Below are 13,507 nucleotides of genomic sequence, written 5' to 3'. Positions count from 1 at the left end.
TACACAGGTGGGAGTGACAGTGGTATTGTCATAGGAGCAGGTTAGTATACAGGTTTAGGTGTGTGTTTGTGTGTGTGGGACACAGGTGGGAAATAAACTAACATTCCCTTTAATACGTGAGGTGTGGCCATATTACCCACGCCTCACATATAGACTCACTGAGAAAACTAACACGGTACACGGTTATACCCAACCACATGACAGGAGAGTTAGCTTAGCTTAGTTTAGCACCCATTAGCTGCACGGAAACATAGTCATTTCCCCACTGAAAAACCCAAAAACATCTTATTATCACTTATACTCGCACATCACAAACTTACTTTGCTCATTAACGCACACTTCTCAAGGAATGACCAACTCCCTGCAGGTAATCTGGAGCAGAAAAGCTCAAGTGCCTTGACTAAGTTCCTCCCTGCCCATTGTCTCTCTCATACAAAGCGGTGGGGTGACCGCGAAGCTCTGCAAAGACCCTCTCTGGCCCTGAATGACGCAGGCGACTGTTGACATCCTGGACAAGCAGGCGGGTGACTGTGAATGTGCCCTGTACTTGTTCTGTTTCTTGAGTCACTGTTCAGTCATACGTTATCAGTGCTGTATCACTTCCTGTCATCTGGAGTGTACTTAAAAACGTCTGTCTTTTGCTCTGTGTCTTTAAAGCTTGGCAGGTCAGCATGGCGTCACTAGGATTGCATGACTTCTTTTGAAATGTCACCAAATATGTTGCTGTGATGTCTCAGGGTTTCATGACATGTGTCTTCCTAAAAGGCCTGAATGAGCGTCCAAACAGCTCAGTTGATTCTGCTGAATGATGAGTGTTCATGGTATGAGCAGAAAGAAATGCTGTCATTCTCTCCACTTCCTTATATTTCAGAAAAAAAAAGATTCATAATATTTCAAAAATGCCAAGCCAAAGAACCCCAAAACATTTAACTATGTTCACAATCTTAGTTTATGTTACTTGTTCAAGTAAAATTGAATTCATTTCCAAAGTCAGTTTGTCCTGTGACACAAATGGGTTTGTGTGTGATATTTCAGAAATTTAAATGTTGTCTCAGTAGGTCAAAACAGTCACACATCCTCTTCCTCAGACGTATGAAATAAAAATTTTGCATAATCTTTTGTATAGTACCCAGAGCTATGAAGAAGGATCACGAAAAAACTGTTAACAGATTTGACAATCCACTGGACTAGACCAAAACCATTTCCTTTAAAAACAGGATTGCTCATGGGCTGCTCTTTTCAGGTAAAGAAACCCTTCAACAGACTTGTCTGTCCGTCTCAGTGTTCTTTAATATTCACAAGTGTCATTTTTTCATGCATCTCAGTATTTACATGCAGTATATACAGACAGAGTGGTGACTGTGGTGGAAGAAACTTTATTCACCACAAACATGTCAGCTGCAGCCAGTGCTTGATCTTGAACATTTAGGCTACTTTCTCTAAGTGAAGTTAAAAGTGTTTTAGAAATCCTCTTAAATATATTTTATTTAACTTTGACTTCAATGTCTTATAGTTGAATTCTTAAGTGTATGATTGCTTTGATCTGTATATATAAGGCCTGATTATGACCACTTCTTCTGCTTCTATTTTGATGGTATCCCCCCCCCCCCCCCCCCCCACACACACACACACACACATACACACACACACTTTTTTTCCTTACTGTTGAAGACACAGTTTGAAGGATGAGAAGAGGAAACAGAGGTTGTTTCTCCCCACAAAGATGGTTGGCAAACGACGTTATCGTAGCTTCATGCACAGCATTGTGCTGCTGCTCTGGGTCTGTCTCCACTGTAAGTAAACCTTTTGCTTACAGATGTTTGTGACATGTGTTGTATTTTTTGCCTCATGAACTCTGGTACATGAGTGAGTTCAGAAGACGGAAGATAGCTGCAGCTTTGCCATTTTAGAGTATTGTTGTGCTAAAGTATTTATTATTGTTCTCGTTGCTACTAATCAACAATTACCTTTAACAGACATTTTGGAGTCAGCAGTTGAATTTGCTTATCTGAGAAACAGCTTCTGACATTTAATTTCTTTTTTAATCATTTGCTATTATATGAAAATTACAAAATTCTGAATTCATGTTTGTCCACAGAAAAGCATCAACCCAAAAACATTTCATGGAGCCATAATGTAAATATTTTTGCTATGTTCAGACTTTTGTTGTGGCAAGTCAGTCGTATCAGTGATGTCATTTATGTGAAATGATGTTCTCATTCTGTAAAGAGACCTTTTTTTCTGATTTGGTTGTTTTATAATTAGTTGTTTGTATGTTTTTCAGATGTGGCGTCCAGTGGAAAACACATCATTCATAGAAAAGTTGGAGAGACTGTGGAGCTTTCGTCAGGCTTACCAACTGAAGGTGTGACTGCAGCAACGTGGAAATATGGAGGAATAACAGTTGCAGGGAAAGATGTGGGTGTTCCTAAAAAATCTCAATTTAAGGACAGATCAGAGCTGAACCTCACAGACTTTACTTTAACAGTGAGAAAACTGACTCTTCAAGATTCTGGTGATTTCATTTTTGTCTCAGAGGTGAATTATGAGCACAGACCTGCAGTCACCATCACTCTGCAAGTTCATGGTAAGAGACTTTGTTTTTTCTTTGTTTTCTTTGTTTTTTCTTTGTTTTTAGACAATATATACACACAGTATAATGAGGGGAAAGGAAACAGGCAGGAGCACATCCAGGGCTAATTATAGATGACGAAACAGAGGAAGTAGAACTAGACACAAGACATTAAAATAAAACAGGAAGAAACAGAAACGAGAGAAAGGCAAAGAAACTTGGAAAGACGACACATCAGAAACATCAGACAGGCATGATAAATATAACAAAACCAAGATACCTGGACTTACCTAGAATATAACCAGAGAAAAAAAACCTAACGGGTCCAGGCAACAATACATCATCAGGGAGCAGGATGGAGAGACCAATGTCACCTGCATAGTTTCCAATTATGTCAGTGAGAAGTCTGCATTTCAAACAGTGAACTGCAGCAAAGATCATTCACACAGAAAAGAAACAGGTATGTGGAGAGTGACTGAGGTTGTGAATACATGTAACTGCTCTGTTTATATCATTTATTATTACTGTTTGTGATTTCAGAGGACAGCTGTTCTTCTTCTCTTCTCATGTTCATTGCTGGGCTGTTTACTGGAGTATTGATCACTCTACTGTTGCTCTTTCTGCTTTACTGCATAAAGTCAAAGGGTAAGAGCTTTTGCTATTACTATTAAAAATGTTCTCTTAATTTCCTAATCTTACAATACTTTCTCTTTTTTTCTACAGGTCTATGTCGCAAAAGGTGAGTGAAACTCGTCAGAAGCAGTAATATATAAAAATACTTTTATTCTGGTGCTAATAACATATTAAAATTATTTCAGACTCACACAGTCTGAAACGATCAACCAGGAAGAAAATCAACAACATGTGTACTCGGTTCTTTCCCACGGTCAGGTCTAACACTGTTTATGTGCTATCATCAGTCATAGTGTACTGTTTAAAAATGATCAAATGTTAGATCATTTATCAGTGCAAATTATTGTGACTGAACCTCATTGTTATTAACTTGCAGGTGATCTTTGTGTTTATGAGACAATGAGACCTCTGAAGATGGTGGACCAGGTACAGTATGACAATGATGAGCCATGAAAGGAAATTTCAAGTAAATCAATTCATTTAAAATGTTTTTAATTTCAGGTAGATCACAAACATAGTAACATCAAATCAGACATGAGGTACTGCAGTACTGCACATCATCATTGTTACTTTAGCATCCTTGATCACTTTGGTGTAAGTCTGACATCAGAAAAGTCATAAGGCAATTCTCAAATCAGTAACGCATTTTCCACACCTACATTAGACTTTCCCATTGTTTTTGTGCACACAGCTATTGTTTCTGCACTTACTTCACTGGTAAAGGTATCTGTTATCATGCTGATGCAATTCTCATCTAAATCTCAAACCTCATCAAAATATTCCGTCCTTTTGTCAGTCACAACTCACTTTCCTGAATACTATCCAGTATTGCATCAATGTTTCAATCAAATTACTTCATACTTTTTAGAAATATGTATAAAAGAGTAAATACAATACATTTTACATTTAACAGACAGAAATACAAACTTGTGTCACAGCTGCAGTCTTGCCTGGAGATTTTCATTGACATAAAAATAAATATGCCATGCTGTCATCAGACTGCCCCATTTTAACATTCAAGAGTTAAACATTTACGTATTCTGCTGGGCTGTTGATTTTCCAGGAGAGTTATTTTATTATTTTTCATCATATACACCGAGACAACAGCTTCCTTGCTTTCTTACATTTTATCGTGTTCGTTTATAAGTTTGTTTTTTCTAATTCCCAGAAATTGAAGCCAAAACTAGTCGCAGAAATCAAAAAGCAGAACCATGACAGCAGGACATAGAAGATGATGAATCACGGCAATCCGTTTGTCTAAAGGAGCCACGTACAGCAGGAAAGGAGGAAGGGGAAAATTTAGCCATGTTGGACAGTGATTCAAACTGTTATTTGTTTTATGTTGTTTTGTTTTTAATTTTTTAAAGAAATCTTGGATTTTCCAAAATTTGATGTGTAACTACTTTTCAGATCTGTTTTTGAAACAAAAAGTGTAAAATAACCTTTGTTGATTAATTCTATGGTTTGCCACTTTTTTCTTTCAAAATGCTGCAACTTAGGCAATCACAAAGACTGTTGTCCCTACAAACTATCAGTTGTGTACGCTACAGAGAGGAATTCTCTTTGATATTGGGCCACTGCTGTGTTGCTTTGAACATGTACACTGCAGAAACTCAAAATCTTTTACCAATCTTGTAATCTTGAACCAAGTATATTTGTCTTATTACTCGTCAAAATACTTTTTTCGCCTATTTCAAGCAAAAATATCACGTATAAAGTGAAAAAAATCTGCCAATGGAACAAGTGGAAATTCTCTAGTTTCAAGATGCACTGTCTAAAAACAAGTTCCTATATCTCACTGAAACGTTACTCTTTAGATAATTGGGTCTTATTTTAAGTGTGATGAGATTATTTTGACTAGAAATAAGACATAAATACTTGGTTCAAGATTACAAGATTGGTAGAAGATTTAGTGTTTTTGCTGTGTATTTGGGGCGTTAAAATTTTTTCTGTATTTGTTTAATAAATAATTTTTAAAAACTTTCCTTGTTTAAACATACACCATGGGATGGTCATTCTTTACTTGTGAAAAATACATAAAATATACATATATCATGTGAGGTCCTGTCTCCATGTACTTCTACAATTAATCACTGGACAGCTGAACAGGTTTATAAATAATATGATTATAGTCCATTTTTCTTATACATATTTTTGACCTGGGGGTAGAATTGATTGTGAACTGAAAGGGAAAGTCCTTATGAACTTGCAAATTAAAAAATGATGCATTTATGGTAACTCTTTTTCATTTTTATTTAAGAAGAGAATTTGTTTCACTGTGCAATGGCCGAGTCTGTTTCTTTTCTTGGAGATAATTTCTCCTGCCTTAAAGAAAATCCTCTCACATTGAACAGACGATGCTGGAGTGCACAGAAACTGGTAGAGATGCAGGATTACAGTCTTTCTGGGTCCCACAGACGATCACCTAAAAAGAATAAACAAATCAAATTGCTGCACATTTTGTAGAATAACATTTTAAGATTACTTAAAATTGTAAAAGTCAAATGGAAGTGTTTCTAAAGTGATATAACAATATTTATATTATCAAAAGCAGATTTTTGACATTTATAGTTTTTCGCATTTTCAGATAAAATAAACACACAAAACAAAAACAAATAACAACAACTGAAAGCTGGCAAACTCACTGAATTGACCAAAATCAACTCAAAATACGACACGACATTCTGTGTTCTGTGACAGAAGCTCCTCTCTAACTCGATGGCTCCATATCTCTCAATAGAATGATCAGTAGTTCATTATCTCTCACCATCAAAACACTTCACAGATTCCGCAAATGATTCACTTCCTTATAAACCACTGAATCACTTATGTTCTAAATGAAGCTTCGGAAGTCACTGATCATGTAACAAATCACGCCTTGACACAGCGCTTTTGAACGAGTTTGTTGATTTTTTTGACAACAAAAAACAGCTTCAAGCGGGCCATCACTAGTCTTTAGTATGATGTCCTTCATCCTGTCCCCTGTAACTCCATGTGATTACATTCCTTTCCTCCCTCCTCCTGTGTTGAATTTCTGTTTCAGTGAGTTGGGTTTTGGTTTTAGTCTAAAAAGATCATATTTAGTTATTTTAGTCTGCATGTGGCTGCTTACCCTATGATGCAAATATAATCTCGATTAAGACACTCAACTTTCATCTTTAATCCCTCTACTTTATGCTGTACAGTTTCAGGTGTTACTTTTCACAGGCCGCACGTAGAAGCCATCTGCCAGTATCTACTAGAAATGCTGTCAAAACTAACATGAGGAAGTGGTCTCAGGTAGGGAACAGAACATGTTTCTCAGCATCATGTGTTGAATGTCTTTAAAAAAATAATGAAACGGGACAAGTCGAGAATACAGAAGTGGCAGGACTAAAAGAACTATGAAGCAGACTTGAAGCAACTTTCACTTTATTTCTAAAGCATTTTAAAATAACATAACAGTTAACCAAAGTCAAAATTGATGGGATTATTAATGCAGAAATAAAAAACCCACCCTAAAAAAAGAAAGATCAAAGCTAAACAAGAATAAATGTAGTAAAAGGATAGAAAAGTAGACAAGAGCTGCACCGAAGTATCTCAACCATCCAAAGAAGAGCTTTGAATTTCATTCAAGAAGCGTGGAGAGTTTTTCCTGCAGACTCATATGACTAAAGGTTTGCACAAGGATTCAGTCTGTCTACAGTGTACTGAGGCTGGAGGTAATTGTAATACCTAAGCTTAACTCCTGTAGACCCTTGTTTCTGTATTTTATCGTATAAATCTCTCTGTCGCTTCTGTGTTTATTACAATCCAACACCACAAGCTGCACATTTAAACTTTCTTGTCATTATCTCTTTTAAGTTTTTCAGTAGTTTAATTTGAAGGTTAATGGTTAAATCGCAAGCTATTCCTAACCTAGAGAGTATGACTCCTTTTCTATTTTTACCAACTGTCGGATCTGTTAACCAAACATTTCCAACCATAAAACCACTGCCAGCATCACTAACCCGAAATACTGTTACATTTTTCTCGTTGCTCATTGATTACAATGATGTTAGTCTGCTGTGTGAGCATCACAGAGCTATCTGATTGACACATAGCATCATGACTTTTATGTTAATGCTTGTGTGTTTACAAATAAACCCGTTGCTCTGACTTTCATGAGAAATAAAGTTGTAGCTAACCACAGATGACAGGGACAGACAGAGAGTACTTTTTTCAAGTAACAAGTAAAGTAAGGGATTACAATTGCAAAAAAGGTATTTAAAGCCTCCACATGTGCTGCCAGAGCAGCCCGTTCTGCCTCTATCTTTAGCCTGGCCAAAGATGTGGTTGAAGACACAGCAGAGGAGGTCTGGCTGCTTCGATGTGTCTTACTGTATCTGGATAACATCATTGAGGCAGTGTCTGCAGGCTCAACTTCATCAACAATTATTCTTGCCACAGCTGCTTGCCTTTCCACTCTTTTCAACCATATCTCTACTTTCTCAAAAATAGCTAGCTTTTGGCTCATACCACTGTGTCTGAACATGAAGAAGTTCTGACTCAGTTATGTGGTTTTTAATTGCATCATTGTTTTTACAAAACCCAATATACATTTTTGAAAAGTCCATGGCTAATTTAACAGACACTTCTTTAACAATGCCATCATCCTCCATAAGTTTCTCAATCTCTTTAATCTTTGTCACTTTTAGCTGCTGAAGCTTTTCCTCTTGTGCCTTAAAGGTATGCTTTGAAATGATCTTTTCCAGCTGCTCCATATTAATTGCGCTGCCACAAACTCTTCAATGCAATTAATCCTTTATGCAAGTTATGCACCAGTTGAGGCAGAAGTTTGTGGTGTAAATGTTGAAGAGGAACAGTTCTGAGTTCTCCAGCTTGTCCTTCAGAACTGTAGGAAGAATGGTGTTAAAGGCACTGGAGAACTCAAAGAACATGATTCTCACAGTGCTCCCAGCGGTCTCCAGGTGAGAGAGGGAACAATGTAGGAGGTGAATGATGGTATCATCCACTCCAATGCCAGGTTGGTAGGCAAACTGAAGTGGGTCCAGTGAAGAGCTCACCAGGCCAAGAATGTCCTGTAACTTGAGATGCGTACATGTGATATGTGGATTTCAATGCTTCTGTTTGCTATGAAAAGGAAATCAGGTGGCCACTGTCCACCCACAATTTACAGGAAATTCTACAAATTCCTTTAAGCGTTTTAGTCAGACTTTTTTCAAGCTTACACACAAAGATGTCTTCATCAAAGTTTTGCTCAAAGCAGGGTCACCACCAGAATTTTTTCATAGGGGTTGCCATATGAGGACCACTAAAAATATTGGTGTGGCACTATAAAAAAAGAAACTTCCAGTTTTATTATGCTGTTTTTAAATACAGATTACTAAGTATAGAAAAAATGGGAGAAAGAAAGAGGAACAGCAGGATACGTTATGATCAATGATACTGACTGACACCTTCTTGCCTTATTTCCTCTGCTGTCAGCTAAAGGTGCTGCAGTGCTTATGTTGCTTTTCTGTTGTTAATATATTGAACAATACATGACTAAATATTCCGAATCAAAGATTTAAGAGTATAATTACAAAAAACTAATGAAATTGAAATCATAAAATAAATTATATATATATATATATATATATATATTTGTATTTAGAGTTTATATATTTCATCAATATTTTATTATTTGTATTATTAAACCATCATATCCCTTTCAGTGTTGATGGTACAGATTTGCAAGCTGTCAAATCCATGCAACACTATACCAGCAGAGATGCAATTTTTGGAACTGAGCTGGAAGAGGTTCTGAGCCAATGCACTGGTTTCCATGACAGAATTGTGCCTGTTGTTAATCCAGTGCCACCTAAACTCCCTAAGATCATGGGTATGGCTTCATGGTATTTACTAATCATTACATTTAGTTTTTAATTGCATTTAACACAGCATGCCAATATTTTCAGAGTTAAGGTTGTAACACAGGTCTTGTAATATCGATATTATTGCTTTGATGGGAATTTTATTGTAAAATAAATGAGCATAAACTTTCAAATTAATCAGGGTTGTAGAGATTTCTTTCAAATTGTTTTTCAGGGTGTGTCCATGAATGTGTCCTATACTTGTTCTGTTTCTTGACTCACTGTTCAGTCATACGTTATCAGTGCTGTATCACTTCCTGTCATCTGGAGTGTACTTAAAAATGTCTGTCTTTTGCTCTGTGTCTTTAAAGCTTGGCCGGTCAGCATGGCGTCACTAGGATTGCATGACTTCTTTTGAAATGTCACCAAATATGTTGCTGTGATGTCTCAGGGTTTGGGGTTTCATGAGCATCCAAACAGCTCAGTTGATTCTGCTGAATGATGAGTGTTCATGGTATGAGCAGAAAGAAATGCTGTCATTCTCTCCACTTCCTCATATTTAGGAAAAAAAATTTCATAATATCTGAAAAATGCCAAGCCAAAGAACCCCAGAACATTTAACTATGTTCACAATCTTAGTTTATGTTGTCAGTGTGTTTGAGTTGCTTGTTTGTTCAAGTAAAATTGACTTTTTTTCCAAAGTCAGTTTGTTATGTGAAATAAATGGATTTGGACTAGTGCATGGACTAGTGGAGTCAGCTCATTAGGTCAGCAAAGTCATCCTTTTCCTCGGATGTAGTGTAGATAAAAAAAGAAAATGTGCACATTTTATTTATATACTATATAGAGCTATGAAGAAGCAGCACGAAGATACTGTAAACAGATTTGACAATCCACTGAACAAAGTCTCGCTCTAGACCAAAACCATTTCCTTTAAAAACAGGACTGATCATGGTCTGCTCTTTTCAGCATCTGTGCATCTCAGTATTCATGTACAGTACATGCAGAGTGGTGACTGTGGTGAAAGTGACTTTATTCACCACAAACATGTCAGCTGTAGCCAGTGCTTGATGATTCCTCTTGTATGACAGAGCAAAACTGGGAAAGAAGAAACAGAGAAGAGGAAACAGAGGTTGTTCCTCTCCCCACAGAGATGGCTGCTGGACGACGTTACCGTAGCTTCGTGCACAGCATTGTGCTGCTGCTCTGGGTCTGTCTCCATAGTAAGTACACCTCTGCTTCCAGATGTTTGTGGCATGTGTTGTATTTGTTGCCTCATGAACTCTGGTACATGAGTGAGTTCAGAAGATAGCTGCAGCGTTGCCATTTTAGAGTATTGTTGTGCTAAAGTATTTATTATTATTCTAACTGCTACAAAAACAACAATTATCTATAGCAGACATGTTCTTTGAATTCTTGAGAAACAGCTTCTGACATTTTATTTATTTATTTTTATTCATTTGCTTTTCTATTTATATGAAAATTACAAAATTATGATTTTATGTTTGTCCACAGAAAAATATTTTTGCTATGCTTAAAGTTTGTTGTGCCAAGGCAGTCATATCAGAAATGTCACTTATGTATGATGGTCTTCTCATTCTGTAAAAACATTTTTTTTTTTTTTTGACTGATTTGATTGTTTTTACATTAATTATCACACTTTGACGATACGGTTTCAGGCAATTTAGACCCACTAACATGTTGAAACTTTCATTTTTTGTATGTTTTTCAGATGTTGAGACTTCCAGTGGAAAACATGTCATTCACACAATAGTTGGCGAGACTGTGGAGTTTTCGTCAGGCTTACCAACTCTAGGTGTGACTGAAGCAATGTGGAAATATGGGGGAATAAAAATTGCAGACAAAGATGTGGGTGTTTTTGAAAAATCTCCATTTAAGGACAGATCAGAGCTGAACCCTGAAGACTTTACTTTAACAGTGAGAAAACTGACTCTTCAAGATTCTGGTGATTTCACTTTTGTCTCAGAGGTGTTTTTGAAGCAAAGGCCTTCAGTCAGCATCACTCTGCAAGTTCATGGTAAGAGACTTTGTTTTTCTTTTAAAAAAGGTTCCTGATTACTGTTAATGAAAAGAAACCCTGTGAGCCTAAGAGCTTGTCTTTCTCCTTTAGAAAAAGAGAAGTAATCTTACAAGCAGCTTTACTGCTGGGAACTTAAAGAATAAACTTCATTAAAGGCAGGAGCTAATAACCTGAAAAACAGGTACTTACAAGAGAAGCACACAGGAGGACGGACTCATAACTCGAGGAAGAACACAGCAAAGTGGAAGAAAATTAATATTGGAAATATATACACACAGTATAATGAGGGGAAAGGAAACATGCGGGAGCACATCCAGGGCTAATTATATATAACGAAACAGAGGAATTAGAACTAGACACAAGACACGAGGAAGAACAGACACTAAGATAAAATAGGAAGAAACAGAAACACCAACTGGACACAAACACAAAAAGGCAAACAAACGTGGAAAGAGGACACATCAGAAACATTAGACAGACACGATAAATATAATAAAACCAGTATACCTGGACTTACCTAGAATTTAACCAGAGAAGAAAAACTTACAAAACCCTACAATATTAAGCACATTGAGGCGACTGTTGTTGTTTGCAGATATATAAGTAAAACTGAATTAAATTAAGTATAAACAGACTGGAGGAGATAATAGTGACACAGGAAGAACAGGAATCAGTAAACTCACAACTCTCAGTCCATGACCCAGCGAGCATGACAACATGACACAGTAGTGAACAATACTCATTTGCACTTAATGATGTTGGTTATTGTTAACTGGCCTAAATTTACATAATGCATTTTCTGAACTCTGCACAAACATCTACTTTAATCTGTGATTCCAAAGGTCACCTGACACGCTTTCTGTCTCCTGTTTTCTCATTAGAGCCCATAACTAAACAGCCTGACATAAAAATCAGTTCTACCTGGATTCCCTCAAATGAATCATGTAAAGTTCTGCTGGAGTGCAGCACAACTGGTGATGTCAGCTACAAGTGGATTGTGGGAAACCAAACACTAACTGGTCCCAGGCAACAATACATCATCAGGGAGCAGGATGGAGAGACCAATGTCACCTGCACAGTTTCCAATTATGTCAGTGAGAAGTCTGCATTTCAAACAGTGAACTGCAGCAAAGATCATTCACACAGAAAAGAAACAGGTATGTGGAGAGTGACTGAGGTTGTGAATACATGTAACTGCTCTGTTTATATCATTTATTATTACTGTTTGTGATTTCAGAGGACAGCTGTTCTTCTTCTCTTCTCATGGTTCATTGTTGGGCTGTTTACTGGAGTATTGATCACTGTACTGTTGCTCTTTCTGCTTTACTGCATAAAGTCAAAGGGTAAGATTTCTTGTTAATGCTACTATTAAAAATGTTCTCTTAATCTCCTAATCTCATAATACTTTCTTTTTCTACAGGTCTACGTCCCAAAAGGTGAGTGAAACTCATCAGCTGCAGTAATATATAAAAATATTTTTATTCTAGTAGTAATAACATATTTTAATTGTTTCAGACTCACACAGTCTGAAACAATCAACCAGGAAGAAAATCAACAACATGTGTACTCGGCTCTTTCCCACGGTCAGGTCTAACACTGTTTACCTCCTTTCATCAGTTATATTATACTGTTAAAAATTATTAAATGTTAGATCATTTATCAATGCTAATTATTGTGACTGAATCTCCACTGTTATTAACTTTCAGGTGACCGTTGTGTTTATGAGACAATGAGGCCTTTGAAGATGCTGGGCCAAGTACAGTATGACAATGATGAGCCATGAAAGTAGCGGAATGAGTCGGGGATTTCACGTAATTCAATTCATTTGAAATGTTTTTAATTTCAGGTAGATCAAAAATGCAGTAACTTTAAGTCAGATATGAGGTGCTGCAGTATTTCTGTTACTTTAGCATCCTCAACTGCTTTGGTGCAAGTCTGACATCAGAAAAGTCACTCTCACCAATAATAAGGGAGTTCTCAAATCTGTAATGCAATTTCCCCACATTCATTAGACTTTCCCATTGTTTTTGTGCACACAGCTTTTGTTTCTACACTAACTTCACTGCTAAAGATATCTGTTATCATGCTGATGCATTCCTCATCACAATCCGACACCTCATCTAAACCTTTTGTACTTTTGCGAGTCACAACTCACTTACTGTCTATTAGATTTGTATTGTTTATTGTCATTTATGCTTAGAAATATTTAACCATATATGCTTAGAGGTGTATAATCGATTGTGTAGTGATAGGATGTGTGATCTTTAATAGTGTGCAAAGGTTTTGTGTGCATTCCAGAGTGTTCTGGAATTCACACCTACATCGTGGGAGCATGGGAGAGGTCGTACCTTGTTTTATTGTTTTATGGTAGGATAAACGTAGCTATGTCAGTTTTAGTCTAAGAACCTTTTGTTTAGATGAACTACT

The 13,507-nt window shown here is 36.8% G+C and overlaps 1 protein-coding gene across 1 annotated transcript; it reads left to right on the top strand.

The window, feature by feature from the left end:
- The first annotated feature begins 1,723 nt into the window (after positions 1-1,723).
- On the top strand, positions 1,724-12,863 carry LOC148104157 (uncharacterized). Its single transcript, XM_087838269.1, has 6 exons — positions 1,724-1,793; positions 2,285-2,587; positions 11,962-12,237; positions 12,501-12,516; positions 12,596-12,663; positions 12,787-12,863. The coding sequence occupies exons 1-6, from the start codon at positions 1,724-1,726 to the stop codon at positions 12,861-12,863; spliced, it is 810 nt and encodes a 269-aa protein (XP_087694395.1).
- The last annotated feature ends 644 nt before the right edge of the window (positions 12,864-13,507 follow it).

Source organism: Neolamprologus brichardi, chromosome 3 (assembly GCF_056152115.1).
Source record: "Neolamprologus brichardi isolate AB-2024 chromosome 3, ASM5615211v1, whole genome shotgun sequence".
NCBI lineage: Eukaryota > Metazoa > Chordata > Actinopteri > Cichliformes > Cichlidae > Neolamprologus > Neolamprologus brichardi.
The sequence above is the reverse complement of the archived record's forward strand: the minus strand, read 5'-3'. Positions and strand labels throughout refer to the sequence as shown.

What these genes read in the sequence shown, in the direction of transcription:
- LOC148104157 (XM_087838269.1), top strand. Translation starts at nt 1,724, where the DNA reads ATGGTTGGCAAACGACGTTATCGTAGCTTCATGCACAGCATTGTGCTG. An exon ending in GCTCTGGGTCTGTCTCCACT is followed by an intron (nt 1,794 to 2,284) that starts GTAAGTAAACCT and finishes TATGTTTTTCAG; the next exon opens with ATGTGGCGTCCAGTGGAAAA. An exon ending in CATCACTCTGCAAGTTCATG is followed by an intron (nt 2,588 to 11,961) that starts GTAAGAGACTTT and finishes TTTTCTCATTAG; the next exon opens with AGCCCATAACTAAACAGCCT.